A 21,327-nucleotide genomic window follows, 5' to 3' on the forward strand; every position below is an offset into this window, starting at 1 on the left:
CTTTTAGTATTTAGTTTATGCAAGGCATTTAATGTTGTTTGAGGGAAGATTGCAGGCAGCAAAGAGGAATACAGCCGCTTTCTTGGCACTTTCTTTTGTTGTAATGCCTGTCCACCAATCAATGGGTTTCAACATTAGCTCCGCCTTCATTGGTCCATTCAAATTTTCTATGGACGTACAACCAATGGGGGCCCAAACATGGTACAGCTTAGTCCGGCTTAATGAGTCCATTTTAAAATGGAAACTCTCAAAATGCCGGACTGGACCGAACCGTAATGCATCGCTTAGTGGAAACAGAGCTTTATTGTTAGTCATGGGTCCAAATTCTGTCAACAACAGTTGCAGGGTAGAGTCAAGGTGGGGAAGATGCAGAGAACCCAATGCTGACTGCCTCACCAAAAAAGTAATGGTAAGAATAAGGTATTTTGGGGCACCACATCTAAAAAAAAACCTAGGCTTGTCATTGTTGCGAAATTCTCTATACAGACAGATATTGACATGAAATCCTGAGAGGAAAATTCCACATCTCCATTTGGGGACCAAACTCTAACCTAAAAAAGGCAGTCCTCGTCCCCACAGGTGGGGTTTATCAAAAACTAGCTTCATTTTTGAGAGTGTGGATGACAGAATGGTCTGCAGTTTTGACCTAAACCCCAGTGAGCATTTTGGGGATCAGCTCGATTGTGCAGTTTGTGCCGCAGTGACCAAAACAACCACACTGGCTGACTTGTGACAAACACTGCTTGAAGAATGAGATGATCTCACAGCAGAGTGTGACCAGGCTGGAAACAGCATGAGGAGGAGGAGCTGTGTGTTCCTCAACACACAGCTGTTATCTGTTTTTAGATAAATTGATTTTCAAATTGCCTTAATGTTTTGTTTCATCAAACATCATCAAATCCATTAAACACCATAAAATAATCAATAAAGTAAAAAAAGCTGTTAGTTTGTTAGCAGAAAATGGATTTACATCTTCCTCTCCCTAAGTTTTTATAATCACAAACTATTTTTTCTCCTCATCCTCACCAATGGTGCTCCTCTTGTGCAGCTCCTCCTTGCCACTTTTGCTGCTGTTGGTCATAGTCCTCCTGACTGAGGAGGTTTTGCTGTTATTCATCTTCCCAGAGCCGTTACTCGAAACCGAGCCATCTTCACTCGACAACCGTCTGCAGTGACCATGGCAACAGAGAGACAGGGAAGACAGGAAAAGGAGGAGGTGAGGCTTGTGTCGACAGAGCATCAGTTCACACTCATTAGTAGCAAAATGCAACAAACTTTAATAATACGTTCAAAAAATGAATCAACATTACAGGGTTGTGGAAGAGAAACTATTTAAATTTGCTTTAAAAAACAAAAAATAACAGAGTATTTAAACTCAAATGCAAGTTAAGTAGCGCAGTCAAGAAAAACGGCTGCAATGTCCAGTTCTCATTCAAATTGGCGCTTGAAAGATTCATTTGGCTTTGCTTTAAAACTATAGTTTTTACTTTTTGAGTTTTTGGCATAATTTATAAAGTATAATATTTTCTGGAAAAAAAGAGAGATGTGTCAAGATGTTTATTTTCAAAGAGAAAAACTGTCTATTCAAGTAGATCCATTTGGTTTGAGGTGTTTTTCAATTCAATTCATTCAAATATTTATTTTTTAAATGCACACATTTCTGAAAACATTTATTTTTATTCTTGCAATTATTGAATGAAGAAAAATTATTTCTATTGTAGAAACTCATCAACATAAGTGAAAGTGCAAGAAAAAGTGCTGCAAGATAAAATGAGTATAAATCATTCTTTACTTGTGCTTCTTTTTTTTGCCTACAAATGCTTAAAAACTTGTTTGGATTTATCAAAACAGAAACAGCAGAAAAACAAAAAAAGTAGCAGAAATTAAATTACAATGTTAGTGCACAAGTTAATCCTGATCCTGAGTCACGTCCTTATAGCAGAAGTTCCATCACATGGAAAATAAAATAATAAAAAAAATCAGCAACTTTACAAAAACAGGGTATCAGTGGGGTTTTTTTCTCAAATGATCATAGTTAATATCACAATTGTTTTTTAAAAGTTAATAATTCCAAATAATTCCAATGGAACAGTGTTTCAGTTTAACTTCTTAAATTATTTTTTCAAAGGAAAATTCCATCTTTGGTATAACTACGGTACTCACCCCCCCGAATGTTTAGAATTTCTGCTCTTTTCTTTTTATTTGTTGCTTTTCTTTGCTTCCTGCATATGGTTTTCTTTAAACGTTGAACGTTAGTGTTCAAACCAAACTTTTAACACCTTTAATAAATGTTTGAAAAGACAGAAAGCAAGTGACACATCTTGCTCTGCTTGCTCAGTAGACGATACGCAGTTTTTCAAAGAAAATCAAACATTCATTGGTATTTGAACTCTGGTTACAATTAGCATTAATTGTTTTTTGACATGTGTGGAAGAACTTTTTTCTTTTTCCACAAATTAACATCCATACATTTTTATTTTTTCATGAAAATTTTGTTTTTTAAAGGGAAAAACTTACAATTACAAATGTACTTTGACATCAGAACATAGCTTTTTGCCTTCAAGTGTCAGGAAGCGGTAGTAAAGGACCCAAACTAGCAGAAATTAGAGAAATGCCACGGATGGAAAAGCAGATGACCCGACCGGATTGATGTGAAAACCAGACACTTAAATAGATGCAGGATGATCAACCTAACTGAAGGCAGCTGTGGATAATTGACAACCCGACCTTAGTATGACTGTGACAGATGGAACACGCAAAACATGTAAACAGAACATGACAAGAACCAAGAAAACATGACTGAAAACAAAGCACATAATTGAGCACAATCCTCGCATCCATGCACATTTCTCCATGATTCCTAAGGAAATAAAAGTACATGCAAGCCCACTAAAAGGCAGTGATAAAATTAGACTGAAACCACCTGTTTTCATTATTACCTGCCACACCTGCATGTGTTCATATTCAATCTTACAGTTACATTTACAATTTTTCAACCACTTTCACCTAATCTTAAACCTAGAAGACAATTTACAATCATTGAAGCAAATTGCGATTAGGAGTGAAAACATACAGATAAATATGTTATAAAAAAGAAAAAAACTAAACAAATATCAGTTTTGTTGTGTATGCAGAGATGTGCTGAACAAATAAAGTCTAAAATAGAAACCAAAAGGTAAGCCGATGACAGGTGAGGCTTGTGTTGGCACCTTAGGTTTAACTCCCGAGCTCAGACTTCATTGTTATGCCTCCTGCTCTTCTAATACCATGATAATCTTTACACAAAGCAGGTTTAACCCCCCCGTTTTTTTGTTGTTTTTTTTTATCCCTGCAGCTGTACGTGTGACAGGCAGTCTGGCTGGTTTGTTCTCTGGTGCAACCTCTCCTCCTTTCCATCACCTGCATTTGAATGCGCCACAACCAGACCGAGAGGAACACGGAATGAATACAAAGTGAACAACTCTGTCTTTTGGTGCAGAGTTTTTTTTTTCCCCTCTCTGAATAGCCTTTGTGGTTTGGTTCTCTGCATGATTTTACTTTGATAAAATACATTTATTCAACACCTTTTGAAACATTAATGTAGTTTGCCACAAGATCGTACAAAAACTACATTCAAAAGAAAAAAAATCTGCATCAGTCCTCATGTCTTCATACTACGAAGGCAATTCAAGTGTTTCTGTCCAGTAAAAGATTGTCTTGTCAGGATGTTAATTAGTAAAATGTGTTTTAACCAAGTTTACCTTGTGATTGTTTATGCAGGAACGCCCACAAATAAGATTTTATGGATGAAAATCACCAATCAAAGGACAGGACACATCTACTTTTGTCCCCACCTTTTAAATGTCTGAACAGTCTCTGTTGCCTGCTTTTTTTTTGTGTGCAACTCACTTGATTATGATTATCCACCAACAAATATGCCATCAAATCTTTAGCTCTAGAATGTTCTTTGTGATCTTTTCCAAACAAAATGACATACAAGTTCATTTTGCTGATGGATGGATACCAATAAGTATTTTCCTGTCAAGGGAGGATCTAGACTTGTGTGATGTGTGCATAATTCCAATCTGCTAAAAATCCAAAACTATTGTCATGTTGTGTTTAGTGTGTGCCACGTCACACTTGTATTGACTATGGGAGACAAAACTTGTCCCCAACGGTTGCATCAGGATAAATTGGTAAACACCTTTGTCCACCTTCGTCTTCCGCACACACAGGCACCCTCTTGTGCATTTCTCCTGTATGTTTCACATGGCTAACAAGCAGATCTGCACGCACCGGGACACGCACGCCTCGAGGCATGTAAACCACTGCAGCCGCACAATGTGACGGGAGCATCCGTCTGCAGGTGGTGTGGGGTGCACTGACCAGCCGGATCAGACGGAACAGAATCAGAGGTGGGGCTAACATGCTGTCTGTGTGAACACACATTTATACACAAAGCACAGCACAGCACAGGGCAGCAGCCAGCAACTGGCCAGACTGCCATAAAAGTCATGCAGAATTCAGCAAAGAGCCAGAGGGGTAGAGGCTGAAATACAGCGTGTGCTCCATGTAAATCTGTCCGTGAAGGCCACAGAGAGGAGCAGCAGAATCAATAATCATGCTGCTGGAAAGTGAGCTCCTTCATCTGTGTTCCTCACACTGGACGGAGCACTGAGCACAATAAATGCTCCACCGATCAAGAAGTCTTTATTGCTGTCCTGCGGCCACTGTTCAGCTCAAGCCCTCCATCCCCAGCAGGTAAAAGGATCGCTGAGCTTGTTTCCTCACTAAAGGAACAGAAATGAAACAGTTGGATGGTTTTATGTAATTAAGAATTCACAAAGTAGCTGTAGATGAAGAACAAAGAAAGTACTTCTTAAACCACATTTTCTGCTAAATGAATGTCTGAACTTTTAAATTGAACTGAAATTGTTGATTAGTTTTGCTTTGGCACTTAGTCAATTTCTTTAAAAGTTTGTACATTTCTGCTTCTGATATCTCAATGGAGACCTTCTCCAATCCTCTGTCAATAATTGGCTCCAGAAGCCGGGATGTGCTGCTACTTTTTTGTTTTTTCAAAAGCCTACAAGCAGAAACTTAGCAAATCACAAATCAAGCTAAACCATAAAAGGATAAACCCCTACAAACTGGAGCTGCTCATGGGAAAGAGTCTGGCGCTACAATAGGTATCAAAATACACATGTCACCATACAATATAAATATCAATATATCCCACTGTGAAGCTACATTCTCACAGCCTTCGGGACTGTGGGTCCAATAAAAAGTCTATGTAAACACACATTTTGGGCTTCTGCGTTCAAAACTCATTAATTTACGCTTTACGCATTTATTTACTCATAGCCCTAGCATTTTCAAGACCATTTTTGGTTCTTGTCTGCTTTCCACAACTTAATATTTTTCAGTATTATAATAAAAAAAATACTTAAATGTCCTTCAACTGATAAGTTTCTATAAGTATGATTCAGAAAATAAAGTGCTTATTTTTTTGGCAGAATATCCAATCTGAAATGCTATGTTTCTTATATTAAATATTAAAAAGACCTGTACTGAACTGAAATTTGATTAAACTCAAACATGATAAATGAAAAAAGAAAAAAAGACAACATAAGCAAAGTAGAGAACCACGGCATGAATGACTGCAGACCCTGGACTTGAGCAAAACAGGGAGAAATGAACAAAAGCACAAATGTCTGCGAATGATTGAAAAGAAAGCGTGGGCTGAGTGGGAATGGGAAAAAAGAGCACACCACATGAACACAAAACAAAGCACCCAAACCAAGGACATTTGGCTATAAATGGCACCAATTACCAAGGCTATTGTTGTTCCTGCAGCTCAATGACATCAGGTTTTTCTCTCTTTTTGTGTTTAGCACTGCAGTGGGAGGTAAAAAGCTATAAGGATGGGTCTAGAAAATACATTTATGCAACTCTAAATACTGCATTGTAAAGTCAATGCTTACATTTTTTGTAAGTGAACATGCTTTACACATCTAACATTTAAGTAAAGTACACTTTACAAATGACAATAGGACATTTCTAAATTTGAGAAAACCTTAATTTAGATCTATTATCCATTATTTTTATATTTTATTATTGGTATTAATTTTGCTCACACAAAAAAAAAAAAAAAAAAAAATTTTTTTTTTTTTTTTTTTTTTTAAATTTTGCTCACACAAGGCTGCACGGTGGCGCAGTGGTTAGCGCTCTTGCCTCACAGCAAGAAGGCCCCCGGTTCAAGTCCCGGCTGGGGGACATGGAAAAACACAACATCAATGGGGGACCTTTCTGTGTGGAGTTTGCATGTTCTCCCCGTGCATGCGTGGGTTTTCTCCGGCTTCCTCCCACCGTCCAAAATCATGCTAAATAGGTTGATTGGCAACTCTAAATTGTCCATAGGTGTGAGTGTGACAGTGAATGGATGTGTGATTGAGGATATTCTACCCTGCGACAGACTGGCGACCAGTCCAGGGCATCCCTTGCCTACGCCCAAGTGGCCGGGATAGGCTCCGGCAACCCCGTGACCCCGAAAGGGAATAAACGGTTAAGAAGATGAATGAATGAATGGATGAATGAATTTTGCTCACACAGTTTTGATTTTGTTATCCTTTGATTTTATCATCAGATTTAGCATCAGCAACAAAAAAATAAAACCCAGATCAGCCCACCATTAACTTTTGATTCAGAGAATCAACCTGAAAAAATCTCATAGACCTACTTGGCCTCATGAAACCTCCTGAATGCACACAGCAGCACCTGTTGTTAGAGGGCGCCTCTGGACTTTGACAGGTTAATTAAAATGTACAACCCATTCCAGCCTGTCCATTGAGCGTAGCGTGCACAGTTAAATTAAGCAAAGTACAAGAATCAATGTAGTTCTTCATCGTTTCTTTGGGATGGGATCTTCTGTGGCTCACATTGAACAAAAACAAAATGGGTGTAATTAGTGCTCACTCAGGTGATGAAAAGAGCTACTCCCCTTAAACAATGTGCATGTTCATGTTCAGGTACGCAAAAATGTTTTATCCTTTACACCGCTGTCATTGTTACACAGAACGGCTCCCTCTGGTTTGCCTACAGGCGGTGTTATAAATTTACATGTGTTTATCACCCTCGGGAAGCAAAGCACAACTAATTCCACCCTCATTCATTTTTCGTTCAGCAGCGAGTGATGCTGAAGCTTATTCTTTGGTGCCTTTTTGCATTTTCATTCAAGTGAGAGGAAGCATGAACTGTCTGATTTAAAACTGCAGATTCCCTCATTACAGGCGGGTACAAAATGTGGGTGAGAAAATGACACAGACATGGTGATAAACGGGAATAAATCTATTTATTTTCCGTTTAAAGTGTTGAATGTTCTTTTTTGAGTTGGTTTTGGTTTTGGAAGGATCATTCCAGAAATAAACAAGTTTGTTGATGTTTTTTGTTGTGCAGATAAAGTGTATGATTCCCATGAGTCATGTTTTAAAAAATCCATTAGGTCTGTGACTTTAGCCCAGTGGTCCCCCAACCCCGGGTCATGGCCATGGACCGGGCTGTAAAAAGAAAAAAAAAACTCTATCAACATTTTTTTTCCATTTTATTTTTCTGAAGGAAGCTTTATTTTTGGAAAACTACTAGATTCTCCCACCACATTTGACTCATTCTTGACACATCGGTCAAAAATACATCTGCAAATTTCTTAAAGGCGGCTTTGCCGAACGCTTCACTGAATTCCTCAAGGTAGCAAAGTTAACCCCTTGATGTCTGAGTTTATTTCCAGCTATGGAAAGAAATCACTTATGTTTTTGCTTTAAGTACCGGTATATCCAAATTAAGGTAATTTTTGGAGCTGAAGTGGTTTGAACTGGTTCTTTGACTTAAAAGAAGAAAAAAAAACTACATTTAACAGACAAAACCAGGATTTCTACTAGATATATGGATTTATCGCAACACTTGTTCCCATACACCATAATAATTATGCATAATATTCAGCAACCGATAATGTTTCGAGGATGCTGCTTTTTTAAAATACGGACACAAGCTTCAGCCTAAAACAGGTTGGTCCATGCAAATATTGTCCGACATTAAACCGGTCCATGGCCTGAAAATAGTTGAGAAAAACAGATTTAGCCGAAGGTTTTATACCCCAGTAATCATTTTACATTAGTTTAATTACAGAAAAAAATCATTTTATTTGTGATTTTGCATTTGAAAAAAGCTTCGTACTAAACAGAGTTGGGATGCTAGTTTGTCATTTTTCTTTAGACTAACTTTAAACTTCTTTTTGATGTGATGTCACTGTCCTGAACATGTCAACTCTTAATACAGGTAGTTATTTTTGAAACAGTTTAAAGTATTGTGAAGGAAATTGTTTTATTATTATCATTGTTTAAATGTATTTGTTTAAACGTGTCTTTAAATGTTAACTCAGATTGACCTCTTCTGAAAACAGTTGTGTGTTTGTTCATCTGCTTCTCATCTCCCACCCAGGATGAGGGGTTTACGACACACTGTCCTGAGCTGATAAGGGATACTGTTTGAAGTTAGAATCCAACCAAATGGGTCATTATATGACACCCCCTAATGAACTTTTCCTCTTTGTCTTGAAAATGTTACCTCCTTCTTGTGTTCTTAATAAAAGGTGCACAGGGAGAGGCAGACCTTTGAGAAGAGAAGCGTGGTAGACGTTTTCTGTCACTCTTGCTCCTCTCCCTCGTGCATGAGAAACTTGATTCTTGTTGTGGTTTGTTGTTTATAATTGTGTTTTTCTTTAATGTCTAGATGCATTTATCTGACAAGTATATTCGGACAATTTAACACTTTTTGCTTAGAAGAAAAACATTTTCTTCGAGTTAATTCTGTTTATTTTTGAAGTTAGAACACAGATATAAAGCTAATTTTATTATTTTTCAGGACATTTCTGGAGATCCATTAGTTAACTCATTCAAGTCAGAACAAAGTGAAGGATCGTACAAGATCCTTTATTTCTGGAAGAACATATACTGGTTAATTGACGCGTTAAATGTGAAGATAGAGAGCTAATAGAAAAGTTTGTGATTGAAAATGATGTTTGAGATTGGCGCCTTATTTAGGAATTTCACCTGTGCCCTGACCTCATGAAACACAAACTGGAAATGCTTTTTTCTACACCAAACCTGGAATTCTGCCTCATCCTCTTTGACCATTACGTGAAAGCCTGGTTTCATGCTACTGTTTTCACAAAGTAAACATCTCTGTTTTCCTTTCGTGATTCCACAAACAGCTTCTGATTGACTCCGGAGTCATTTTCTGATCACATCAATCTGTTCGGCGTCGGCGGTGCTTACTCGTGGCTTCTCTCTAGCTTAACACGGTGATGTACAAACACACACTGACGCCTGGAGTTTACTACCCAGAAGCTTGTGGTTTATAAATGACTCGCTTCCTGACTCCAGCAGCTGCTTCAGAAATTTACGGTTGTTGTTCACAAGACTTCCAGCAGGAACATTTAATGTCTGATCGGCTTATGATCTGTACACTGAGTCTCAGCACCAACAATTTAAATGTACAACCAGTGATCAATTGTTATGAATGGGGCTTAATGAAGTTAGCAGTGATGTCTGCTGGAATAGCTGGAAGCCTGCACAAGTTAATTCAGCATATTTTAACTGTTAATTGCTTTTTTTTTTGTTAAAGTACAAGAAAAAAAAAGCTGATTAGAGTTTGGGTTAATCAAAGATTTTGCCATTCACTGCTGTATGCAATAAATAATTTGAAGAAAATCTCTTTTTTATGGTTTTAAATTAAATTCTTTTTACATCTTGACAATATGTTTCATTCTTGGTGAAGTCCTGGCTTTGATTAGGCTATTCATAAACATTTCTTTAGCCATTAATGTAGTGTTGCCTGAAACAGTTCCAACATGTTCTGTCGTTTTTTTTCTAAAACTTGATGAAGGAGTCCGTGTCTGAAGAAGTCCAAGTTCCCTACTCTATCACTGACTCGAGTAGGAAAAGTGTTTTTGATCTTGAGTGTTGCCAGCAGTAAAGGTCAGACAACTTTACCTTAGTCTTCTTCGTTTTATGAAGGTTATTTCAAAACTTTTGTGCTTCAATTGTACACAGTTTTCTATTCCTCATTTGTACCCTTCTCGCGTGTTCTCCTGATAAGCTAGGAACCGGATATTGATAAATCATGTAATAAAATGGTTACAGTATAACGGGGTGGGATTATATAAGTTTGCTTCCTTCCACTCCCTTTCAAGCAATATTTATTAATATGCCTAATTATCCTAAGTTTATTAGTTACTGTATGAATGTATAACTGATGATTGTATTGCTTTTGTGTATTTTTATTTGATTGCTTGAAATAAACAATTTCTAATCAAAAAATCAAATCGAATCAAATAAATGTGTAGGTTTTTTCCAGGTGTTCCAGTTTCCTCCCACAGTCCAAAACTATCAGACATGTGTCCAAAAATTGCTCGAGCAACAGAGGTATCGTTAATTTACCTAAAGAAATTGACATGAAACACTTTTTTAAGCCCAAAGAACAGAACAATCTAAAAGAGCCAAAATGCTAGCTTTTTATGTTTGAAGCTGTTAAGTGGCAGTAAGAAAAAAGAAGAGTTTCTCTGTTAAAAGGCATTTTAATGCAAAATCAATAACAAATATCAAAATTGTATTGATTTTGGTAAAAGAATCGGACTGCATCGTGTCACTACAAAGTTAGTTAAATCTTTTATGCATCGATTCTTGGACCATGTTTCCAGATGCGCTGAGTGAGTGGGAAAGATACACAACCCTATTCACAGGTTAATTGGGGATTATAAATTGTCCCTATGTGTGAATGTGAGAGTGTGTGATTGTGTGGCCCTGTGATGGACCGACAAACCATCCAGGGTGTACCTCGCCTTTGTCTAGCAGAAGCTGGGATATGCTCCAGCAACCCAATGACCCCAAAACAGATTAAGTAGGTTTAGAAGGTTTAATTTCTTGTTTTTATGAAGAATCTAGGAGACATTTTATTACTTTGTTTTTGTTTTGCTACTTTTATAACAGTGTTAGGTATATATTTTTAAACAAAAAAAGAGGTTTGCTGAACTTTTCTATCCTTGATCCTTGTGATTTCTCACAAAAAAGCGAATACTATTATTTACCAAAAAGACTTAAATTGCATTTTCAGCCCCTTCAAACAATTTAATGGGAAATATCAAAACTTTCTTACCCTCCTTTGTGTATATCAGCCGATGGTGGTCTCTTGCCTCCTGTCCCATCCAGGTGCACCTTCTTATCCAGCGACAGGGTCAGAGGAGCATCTCGCACAGGCAGCCCCAACGCCAGAGTCTCCTTGGTAACAGAAACTGCCTCATCGCCAATTCGACCCATGTGCTTCTTTGCATAGTCGAAGCCCTGGACAGGCTGGTGGAGAGAAAAAGGTCATAAAATTGGTCAGTAATGTTAAACAGTATGAATGTTTAGGGATGAAGCCATTAACAGACTGAAATTAGCTTTGTTAAAAATGCATCAGACTTCCCGTCCCTTCACTGCATATTAATGATGTGCTTCTTTGGCTATTTCACCTGATGGATCAGCCCTTAAAGCACGCCAATAACATCAAAAGCTCATGCAAAAATATTTTATGAGGAAGCAGATGCAGAATATACACATCTCAAATCCAGACTAAAGTATGGTTTTAGATGTGGTGATGTAATTATTTTAAAAAATGGTGATGATGTCATACGTCTACATCAAACAGCAATGCATCTAATGCAAAAGGCCAGCCAGGTCCACAAGTGTTAGTTACAGTCACATATAAGCTGAAAAGTCTACATTTTTTAACATTCATAATGTTCTCTATGTTAAATATGGAAATAAAAAAGGCCAGAATAAGGTGAGGGGATCTAATCTTTGCATATATCAGTCAATTTAACTTCGTGCTGAAGTAGAAGCTCGGAAAACTTCTTCTGCTTTGTTCCTCAAATCCCAAAAGCTCTTCAGAAAAGCACCAAGTTCACCATGTATTGAAAAAAAAGCTGTTTTACCACCACCAAGATGCAAACAAATAAAACCTTTTAATGCTGCCAGAATATTGAAAGGGTTTTTTAGTTTAAAATTGTAATGTTAACGATGCACATATACCAGAACACTTAAATGCAAAGTCTAAAGCTTTAAAACAATCTCTGGTGGATGTGGTTTAAAACAACAGACAATCAATAAAATGGAGTTTAAAACTAATTAAGTCTATTTATAGGGTAAAACGACTAACATGTCCAACAAATCTACTAAGTTAAAAAATAAGTAAACTAGTTTAAAATACTTATCCCTTTCCTATTATTATTTTATTTTTTTAAACTTTAATGTTTTAAATTATTTCATGTAGCTGCAGCCACTTCAAGTGGCAAAAGACTACATATCTAGTCTTAACTGATGTCTGTTTCTTGATTTGCTTTTGCGCTTACACCTACTTGCTGTATGTTATTATTTTATTCCCTTGCTAATTTTTTAACCATAAGCCTCAAAAAATAACATTTTTAAGTAATTGTTGTTGTACAGTTTGCAGTATTAAAACATTTTTTAATCCAGGACTTTTAAAACGACGGCACAAATATTAATAAAGAGCAATTGTTGGGCCTGCAGAGAAAATTATTCTAAAATAACATAAAATCAATCCTTAATTTACCATTTGATTAATAAAAAAATATTTTTGTTTCTTAATGAGGTCTTGTTATGATCAAATGTGTTTTTTTTGTCTGCACACTTTGTTTTCTTTTTTTGTACGTATCCTCTGTGTGTAACTGTTTAGAATTTAGGCTAAATAACAAGTTAAAAAAATGTTATTTAAAGTGGCAGCGAGGAAATTAAAGGAATTGTCAGAATCCCTGACGGCTGACGAGCTCAGTTGCCTTTCCTGCTGCCAAAAAAACTTCCAGATAAATGTTGGGTCTAATTTAGATAAATGTAATTGCGCCAACAATCCTCTTTAGCCCGTTTTTTTTTATCAGCGTCCAAACAGAGAAGCTATCAAAATGAAAAGTTGATAAATAAATAAATAATCAAGCTTAACAGCACCTTTGAAGTAATAGGTTTTGCACCAATTCTACAGAATGCTAAACAGGCACCAGAAGAAGCGTTTCGATAAGGCCTCCCAGGCCTGAGCACTTGCTTTGTAAAAACTAAACGTCTTTCAGTTGGATGAATACAGAACAGCAGCGGGGATAAGGAGAAAAACACCAGCTTTGAGTTACACAACGAAGCAAACCAAACAGATTTCTTTTTCCTCTCCCGTTTTCTATTTAAAGCAGCTCCAAATTAGGATGCCTAATACATCTGATGATGCAATCTCAACTTGGAGGGCATGTGAGGTAAGGCGGCGCTGTTAATAATTCATTGGTGATACACACCTCTGCGCCTCCAAATGCAAGAGGCGAACCAGGGGACAGGACTACAAATGAATACAACTCCTTGTATAGCAAAGACACACACTGCGGCTCTCACCTCCTCAGAGTGTGAGCTTCCTCTCTGAAGTGATGTGTGTTGGCAGCTGTGTGGAGAATGTATGGGGAGTGCATACATCCTTGGTTTATGGACTCACCGCTCGCAGTTTTGAGGGGAGTTGGACTGTAGGTGTTTTTGACAGGTGAAGAGAGGACAGCACAGGAGCAAGGGGAGGGGCAAATAATTGGATGTTCTGCTCTAAATACATCCAACATTACCATTTCTCAACCTGCTGGGGTTACTTATTTGCTGTCTGGTGATGGCTGTCAAGACTGTGAGGAGTCTTGGAAATGACAAAGTCAGACGAAGGAACCTTGGAAAAAGCTATAGAGACTTTGAAACCTTTATTTTGTTTCATGACTCACAATCTGTCTTTTTTTCACCCTGCTTTTTCACTCTAAAATACACATCCTTCTTTTTTAATTGTGTGTTCTACTGAGCCCCTCTCCCCAGTGTGTGGATCTAACATGGCCGTGTTTCATCTTGTCTGAGCGAGCCAGAGTAATGAAGACTTTGGCTGCAGACAGAGTTTGTGGCGCGGTGCGGGCCTCTGATCAGTCTGACACAGATGAATAGGAGGCTTCTCCTCATTCATTTAGAGAACTGACAGAGGAAGGGAGACAACAGAGGACGACAAAACAGAAGGTCCCGCCAATTCTGTTGCTAAAAGATTTCAGACATGACCCAAGTGCGTCACCAAATTAGCCGTCCTTTCAAAATCAAACACACTCTTCTGCACCCATGGCTTTAACCAAAAGGAGCTTGATGAGGTGCAGCTCATGGCCTCATCAACTCAGCTCAACAGGGGGGTTGGCTTGACTGAGCCAAAGAACCATAAGTGAAAAGAGAAACTAAAGGAACTAAAGTGAGCTGTACAAGTTCTGTTTACTAAAAAAAAGATGCAGCAAAACACCATCAGCCCTTTCAATAGCAGCTGCAGCTTTGTGCTTGCCCTGAAACACCTTACAAATGAAAAATGGGTTTCTTGCACTTTGCCTTTTATACCTCCATTGTAGTGCACGTGGGAGCCTGCTAACCGAGGCTTTCACACCTATTCAAAGTGATGCAGAGGAAGGAAAAGCCAATTTGACGGTTCTGGCTGAGCGGCAGAGTGATGAACTGAGCCGACGCTGCAGAATCACGCTCTAATGCTTCAATACACATGCAGCACTGATATAAATCACAGTATTGATCAGCAGCTTTAGTTCCTTCCAATGGCACCTTATAGTTAAGAAGGGCTATGAAGACAATTAATCACACATCCCAACATTTACAGGAGATGGACTAATATTGTTCAACAATCTGGTTGGATAGCCGTAACAGAACATATTTCCAAACATGGATTCCTTGCAGATATGTTCTGGAACAGATGATGCCTTAGGAGTTCTTACAGATAAAATTGTTTTCTTTTAAATCTTCAGACTGACATTTAGACATTTGACTTAACATAATTCTCTGCAACATTGGACTTCTTCTACAGTATTATAGCTCCAGTAAGCAAAACTACAAGGTCCAGCTCCTGGTTATGCCTTAGTCACAATGCCCTTACAGGTGGATAGAGGCTCTTTGTGGGCAAGAAATGGCTAAACCTGTATAAAGCACACAGGTGGCCTGCATGAAAATTTAAGATTGTAGACCGCTCTGTGAGCCCAACATTTTCTACAGGCAGGCTGCAGGCGACAGGTCATAGCGAACACTGAAACACATAAGGTTAAGTAAGGATGAAGTAGGTGAGATGCAGGCACAGCATAAAGATATTTCATTTTTTCAACGCCCCTACGCGCTGTGCCAGGGGCCCATTAGTCCTGTTAAACTGATAAGTTGCGTGCTTCATGCTTGCAGCCTGACTTTTAGAAATTTGGAAACTAGACAATCAGCGTAGTTTGTGTGAGCCTCTTTGGGCTCTTACCTGCACACCTCGTGCATGCAGCATTAGCGCACGGTCAGTTAAGAGCCAGCGCACACCTTACTAATGACTAGAGTGTGACGTAAGGGCAACGTATGACACCATCAACCGTATGTGATAAGTGCGTGTAACTTAAATTATCTTCACAAATACTTAACAATATACTTACAACACATTTGACAATGGTACGTTTCCTTTTCAGAACGTCCCTTAAGGTAGCCACACGAGCTTCAAGGGAGCTGCAAGACCCATCTGCATTCCCCCTGAGATGCAGCCGCTCCTGTCTGCAACCCCGAACAACCCATAATCCATGTGACTAAGGCATAAATAGGATCAGTTGCCCCAGAAACATGAGGCCCAACAGCTGCTGAGCTTTATTGATAAGTTGCAAGCTGATATGACCTGTACATTTCTATAATTTGCTTCTTTTAGACTGCATGTCTGCATGGTGTTATTTTATATTTGTTTTCTTCCTTTCCTTTGTAATAATGATTGGGTCTTGCTGTAGGCAGAGAGCAACATCTTAAGGTCAGTGTAGCATAATGCATATATAATCAACGTTTTTTTTCAATGTTTACTTTGGAACAATTACTACATGTCTCAAGTACTTTGACTTTAGTTTGGAAAATAGCCAAATACTACATAGCTGAGTAGTTAAGCCAGTAAGTTGAAATTAGAAGTGACGATGAGATGCTGACAATGTACATTCACGTATGGTGTAAGCATATTAAGTGTCCCATGACAGTTACTGATGTCTCAAAAAAGTTTGCAAGGTTTTCAACAAAAACCTTAAAACAAGGTCCTCATTATTTTGATCATGCGCCCCTGCTGAATGGATTTTACATGCCTACAGTGCAACATGGCCATTTAGTTTTTCAGTTGTAACTGAGTAGTTTTTATCTCATCTCCATCAGGGAGTGTGTTATAAAAAAGTTATTTTGTTATTCCCACATGTATATAAGTCTGACACGTCTTCATTGTTTGTTTACAGATTCTACTGTTCTGCATTGGGGGGAGATAAACACTGCTGTAGGTAAAAGACAATGTTTGCAGGCTGCAGTAACACTAACACAACCTCATATCTCTCTTGTTGTTTGACAGTTTCTTGCAAAACACAAACTGTGGGATAAAAAAAAATATTGGGTTTGCAGGTATAACCTCTAAACTAGAATACTGAAATGCAGGAGTTTTAACTTTGTCATGAACAAAAATGCACATCCAGTTATTTGCTATGCAATACCACAGCTGTATAGCACACACCGGAATCCCACCTGTACTCATTTTGCATTTAAAAAAGGTGAAGGGCAGGACTGAATTAACCTACAAGTACAGCAGCTGACATGTACCAATTTTACTAAAGCTCAGTGGCTGATGGTTTTAAATTTGAAATATTTCAATATCGTTTTAAAGGAAATCCAATTTGTAGACCACTCCCAATGAGGGGGTTAATCAACTGGCGTGACATTAAAACGAAATGGTCATAGGTTGACACAACCTGAGCTAATGTTGTATAAATGCTACAATTTAAAAATAGACTGGCTTGGGTCAGGTTTTTTTTTTTTGTAGTTCATATTTATGTCCTTCCTCTGACCGACAAGCTGGATGTTATTTGGCTGCCTTTACGAGTCAGCCTTTCCTTGTTAATGCACTGCATCGACTCAAGTCTACACAAGTCAATCAAAGGGAACCGGCTGGTGAATCTTAAAACCCCATTTTCATTTTTTCACATGTCCTCAGTGCCCCCTCCTTTTTTTATTGATCTCCCAGCCAATGAGAACGGTGGAGTCGGTGGTGTCCAAAACACAGCAGCCTCATGCACAACTTTACCCGGCAACAGCAACAAGCATTACAAAGAGCTACAGACAGCCAACAAGGGAGGGGGAGGCTCCTACCTTTAAAAACTGTAGCCCATTCATTCATTCATTCATTCATTCATTCATTCATTCATTCAATCAATCATTCGGCCTCAGACAGTCTGTATTTTGGCTTATTGGTTAATACCTGGTGGTGGTAACTGCCCTCCCTTCGATATGAAGTCTAAACAAGGGAAGAGTCAAAGTAAAAAAGGTCAGGGATGGGTCATTATAATAACAGAATAAAAGAAAAAAGAAAAAAATAGACTAAAATAGAAGAGACAAATATAAACATATTTTTTTGTTTTCAGATTATTTTTATTTACAGTATTCTTAAATCTAAAAAATAATCATCATTTTGTATTTGTGATATCACCATAGCAGGTACCACTCTTTTAAAGGCAACGTCACACAGCCACAATGTACATTTTGCTCATGCTCCACTTATGAAATGATGTCTTCCGTGACGTGTTTCTTGCGTTCGTCATTCATTGTTGTGAGCAGATGTCCGCAGAGGGTTTCCACCCACAGGGCTTTACGTGAATACTGTTTTGAGCTCGTCAGAATTTTTGGTCTGTTGAGAATTACGCAGTATACGCATATTTAACGTAGTTTATACGCAATTATTACGTAACTGACGCACAAATCACTAATGAATTGCACATTAACAGTGCAATAATCGCGCATGGTTCATGTTCTAAGTTGATTTACATTCTTTGCATGGTTTATTCGTACTTCTTAACCCTTGTGCTATCTTAGATGACCCCTCCTTCCATTGACGTGTTCTCCCTACCATGACAAAGGTGGATAAAAGTGGAAAGATTTCATGTATTCCATGGACACCAGTGAAGATCACAAATCATTGAAGAAAAAAGGTTCAGAGCACTGTCTAGTGGGTCTAGATGACCCAACTCCCAATGTTAAAGTGCTTAGGATAGCACAAGGGTTACGTTGTTCACTTAAGTGGTTCACATCTGTGAAAATTTCACGTAAAGACCAAAGACCTTTGTTTTTCAATTTGGATTTTTAGACACAGTCCAGAACAGAGAATAAAATAAATAAAATAGAAACGCTTAATTACTTGCTGCATATTTGCAGGGCTAAAGTTGTAGGTATGTTACTGCCCAATCACTTTTATCAAAGCTTTTCAGTCTCTAATCTTGTGAGGAAAATATCGAGCAAACCGGTTTAATAATTGCATTAAAGAGACTTAGATCTGTTTAATTAGACCCAATCTGAGTGTGGCTAAAAGATGTTATCAACTGCAGCCAACAATGATGCAAAATCCACTTTTGGATTATTGGATTCAAGTGAAATCAAGAGCCACTTCATGACAGATGAAGCTGGCAGGCTGATTGCATGTTTACCACTTCGCTGACTGCCGTGACTCAAACAGCTGTTGTTCTGGCGTCATGTTCTGCTCTGCGTCCAGGACAACCATCTGACCCAATAGAACCATCTGGTAGAAATTCAGAGTACTCACGCTTATTTGAAAATGATTGATTTTTGGTTAAGCTCAATTGAGCAGATTTTAAGTGAACACTGTTATTGTGGAGAAGCCAACGCTTACCCCTAAAGGTTCTCTTCCAGTTCAATGAGCACAGCGTACTTGTTTTTACCCGATTGGTCTTTGCCACATGCATGATTAGCAGAGACCACAGGGTGTTGGGCAGTGAAAAAAACAAACTCGTGCGGCCGGATGGATTTAATTATTCTGACCTGAAGGAGAAGCTTGACACAAGTGCTTTCCAGCTGTTAAATAATCTTGCTGACACTTTAAAGAAAATTCAACCTCTAGGATCTTAAAAGTAGGGATGGTTGAACATATCGGGCAGGACAGTGAATTTGAAGAGATAAGAAGAAAGTAGGAAGTGAAGAAAAAGTGAGTAAAAGGAAAGATACAAAAACAAAAAAGGTGTAAAAAATAGGTCAAATAACAGGACCTTACCTTGGAGCGGGTTTTAAATGTCCTGAAGGCGCCAGTTTTAAAAATGACTCGGTTCCTCTTACATAAGATGAAGGACACCATTCCAATCACCACCATTAACAAGAAGACAGGCACCAGAACGGCCATGATCCATAGATTACTAGGCGGGGTCTTCACGACAGCTGTGTACACAGAAAAGTTTGAAATAATTTATTTGTATATATATATATATTTAAATAATAAAGCAAAGGTGCAGAACTTTTAAAAATTCTTTGTGGTGTACCCCAGGGCACAATATTAGCCCCCCTTCTGTTTAGTTCTAACAGAGATCCACTAGTTAAGTAAAATTCTAAATTCAGTCCCGAATTGAACAGTAACCTACACATTATGACAGTTATAATTTATTATTAAGCAGACGCTTGATCATTTTAATCATTTATTTTATAAAATGTTTAAAAAAACCAGTCATACCATGACATTTTATAACCTCCATTTTATCACAGGAATATAACATTTCTGCAATTTTTGTTAATTTTGTGTGAAATTCCTAAAAACGATGAGGTCACCATTGGTTTAGTCGTCGCATTTGGTGGGGAAGTTTATTGTCAAGCGCCAAAACACCAGAGCGATGTACAAAAAAAGGTCAACACCATCTGGTGCCCCATTTAGAAAAAAAAAAGAAGAAGAAGAGGAGAAGCGAGATAAAGAAAAAGTGTTTGTCCTCATATCTGGGGATGCATGTTTTCTAGTGCTACTTGCCACAATGATGTCAACAACCAATACTTTTGTTTTGTAGTCGATGACTAAAACCGAAGTAGGCCTAAATGTTGCAATGTGTATTTTATATGCTTTTATTTCTTTTAAAACTTTTGCTATACCTTTACTTGTAACATTAATCGGAACTCTTAGCCCGTTATGACTCATGTGTCTGCTGTAACACTAAGGTTTCATTGTATAATTAGTTCATAAATGTTGGCAGGGTGTCGCCCGGGGAACAATTCAGTGTAGAACCGTCACTGAGTAGATTTGCTCAGCCAGCCCATGTGAGGTTTGTGGATGTGGAGGACACACCCGAAGGATATTCTGCATGGGGTAACTCTGGAGGCATGGGATCCTTTTGCCAATACTGAGTCAGACACAGTCCCAGTGGCTGTTTGACTCTGTCGGAGTTGCCCTTTGCAACACATTCTGTTTTTTTCAGCACTTTTGGACAGAATTTCTCAGTGCAGTCAGGAGACAAAAGGGCTCCAGTGTGGGGTCCTAAAGATCATATAATAATATAATATAATTCAATATGTTGGCTTCATCAAGCCATGACCTTTAACTCGGACTAGAAAGGTTTGCAGCCAAGTGTGGAGCTGCCAGAATGAGAATTAGCATCTTATAGGAATGGGCTCTGAGCTGGAAAAAACTATGTGGGCCAGGAATATGATACCGTCCAACCGAGAGGAGTTGAAGCTTCTTGAAATCGCACTGGGACTAACTCTCCTTTTCTATTATGTGTATGTCTATATGCATTATCACAGGTTGTAACCAAAGAAAAAGAAAACATATCAAAAATGGAAGCATAAAAATCTAATAAATGCTAATGTTGATGTAATGATGAGTAAACTTTTATTTTTGGTGTGAAAAATCAATCCATAACTTCACTTAATCAGTTATGATTGTTATAATTTTAATTTTTTGTTATCATTTTAACATTCAACAGATTTTATTTTACTTACTGATCCCTTGCTAACATTTTTTGCTCCTCTTACTGCATTTTCTTTAACACAATCTATATATTCAATCACACCAAACTTTATCTATAAAGCACTTTTCTAGCTTAGTAACAAAAGTGCTCAACCATATAAGGGCAACAAAGTATAAAGATCTATAATCTTTCCAGTTTAATTGACAAGTGTGGCTATCTGCAAAAAAACAGTAAATTAAAAATAAAGGCTAATAGGGCATTATAAACCTTTTTTACTTCAAATGTTTTGGGCTTTTGTCCCAAAGATCTGTTTATGTTTGTTTATGGTGAGAATTTTTGCAATTTAATTTCAGATCATTAAAGCAAAGAAAACAAATTATAGAAGAGTGTTCTGTTCCCAGACTTAACACGGTTAGAAGGAGCTGCGAAGCGCTCGGATGTTTATTGGTGTTTCTCCAGTTTATTAATTATAGATTCTCAGAAAATGCAGG

The 21,327-nt window shown here is 37.9% G+C and overlaps 1 protein-coding gene across 4 annotated transcripts in view; it reads right to left on the reverse strand.

Moving 5' to 3' along the window:
- The window catches only part of kiaa1549la (KIAA1549-like a), a 112,463-nt gene that overhangs the window by 22,973 nt on the left and 68,163 nt on the right, over positions 1-21,327 (reverse strand). For 2 of the 4 annotated variants that reach the window (XM_023955944.2, XM_023955943.2), the window contains exons 11-14: positions 19,165-19,325; positions 17,365-17,400; positions 11,188-11,381; positions 1,027-1,166 (exon numbers count right to left, since the gene is read on the reverse strand). In XM_023955944.2, coding sequence (XP_023811712.1) covers positions 1,027-1,166; positions 11,188-11,381; positions 17,365-17,400; positions 19,165-19,325 — 531 coding nt within the window. The remainder of the gene's footprint in view (positions 1-1,026; positions 1,167-11,187; positions 11,382-17,364; positions 17,401-19,164; positions 19,326-21,327) is intronic. The other 2 variants (XM_078948912.1, XM_023955945.2) reach the window with 1 other exon arrangement.

The sequence above is a fragment of the Oryzias latipes genome, chromosome 6, assembly GCF_053564925.1.
Source record: "Oryzias latipes strain Hd-rR chromosome 6, Olatipes_Hd-rR_3.1".
Taxonomy (NCBI): Eukaryota; Metazoa; Chordata; class Actinopteri; order Beloniformes; family Adrianichthyidae; genus Oryzias; species Oryzias latipes.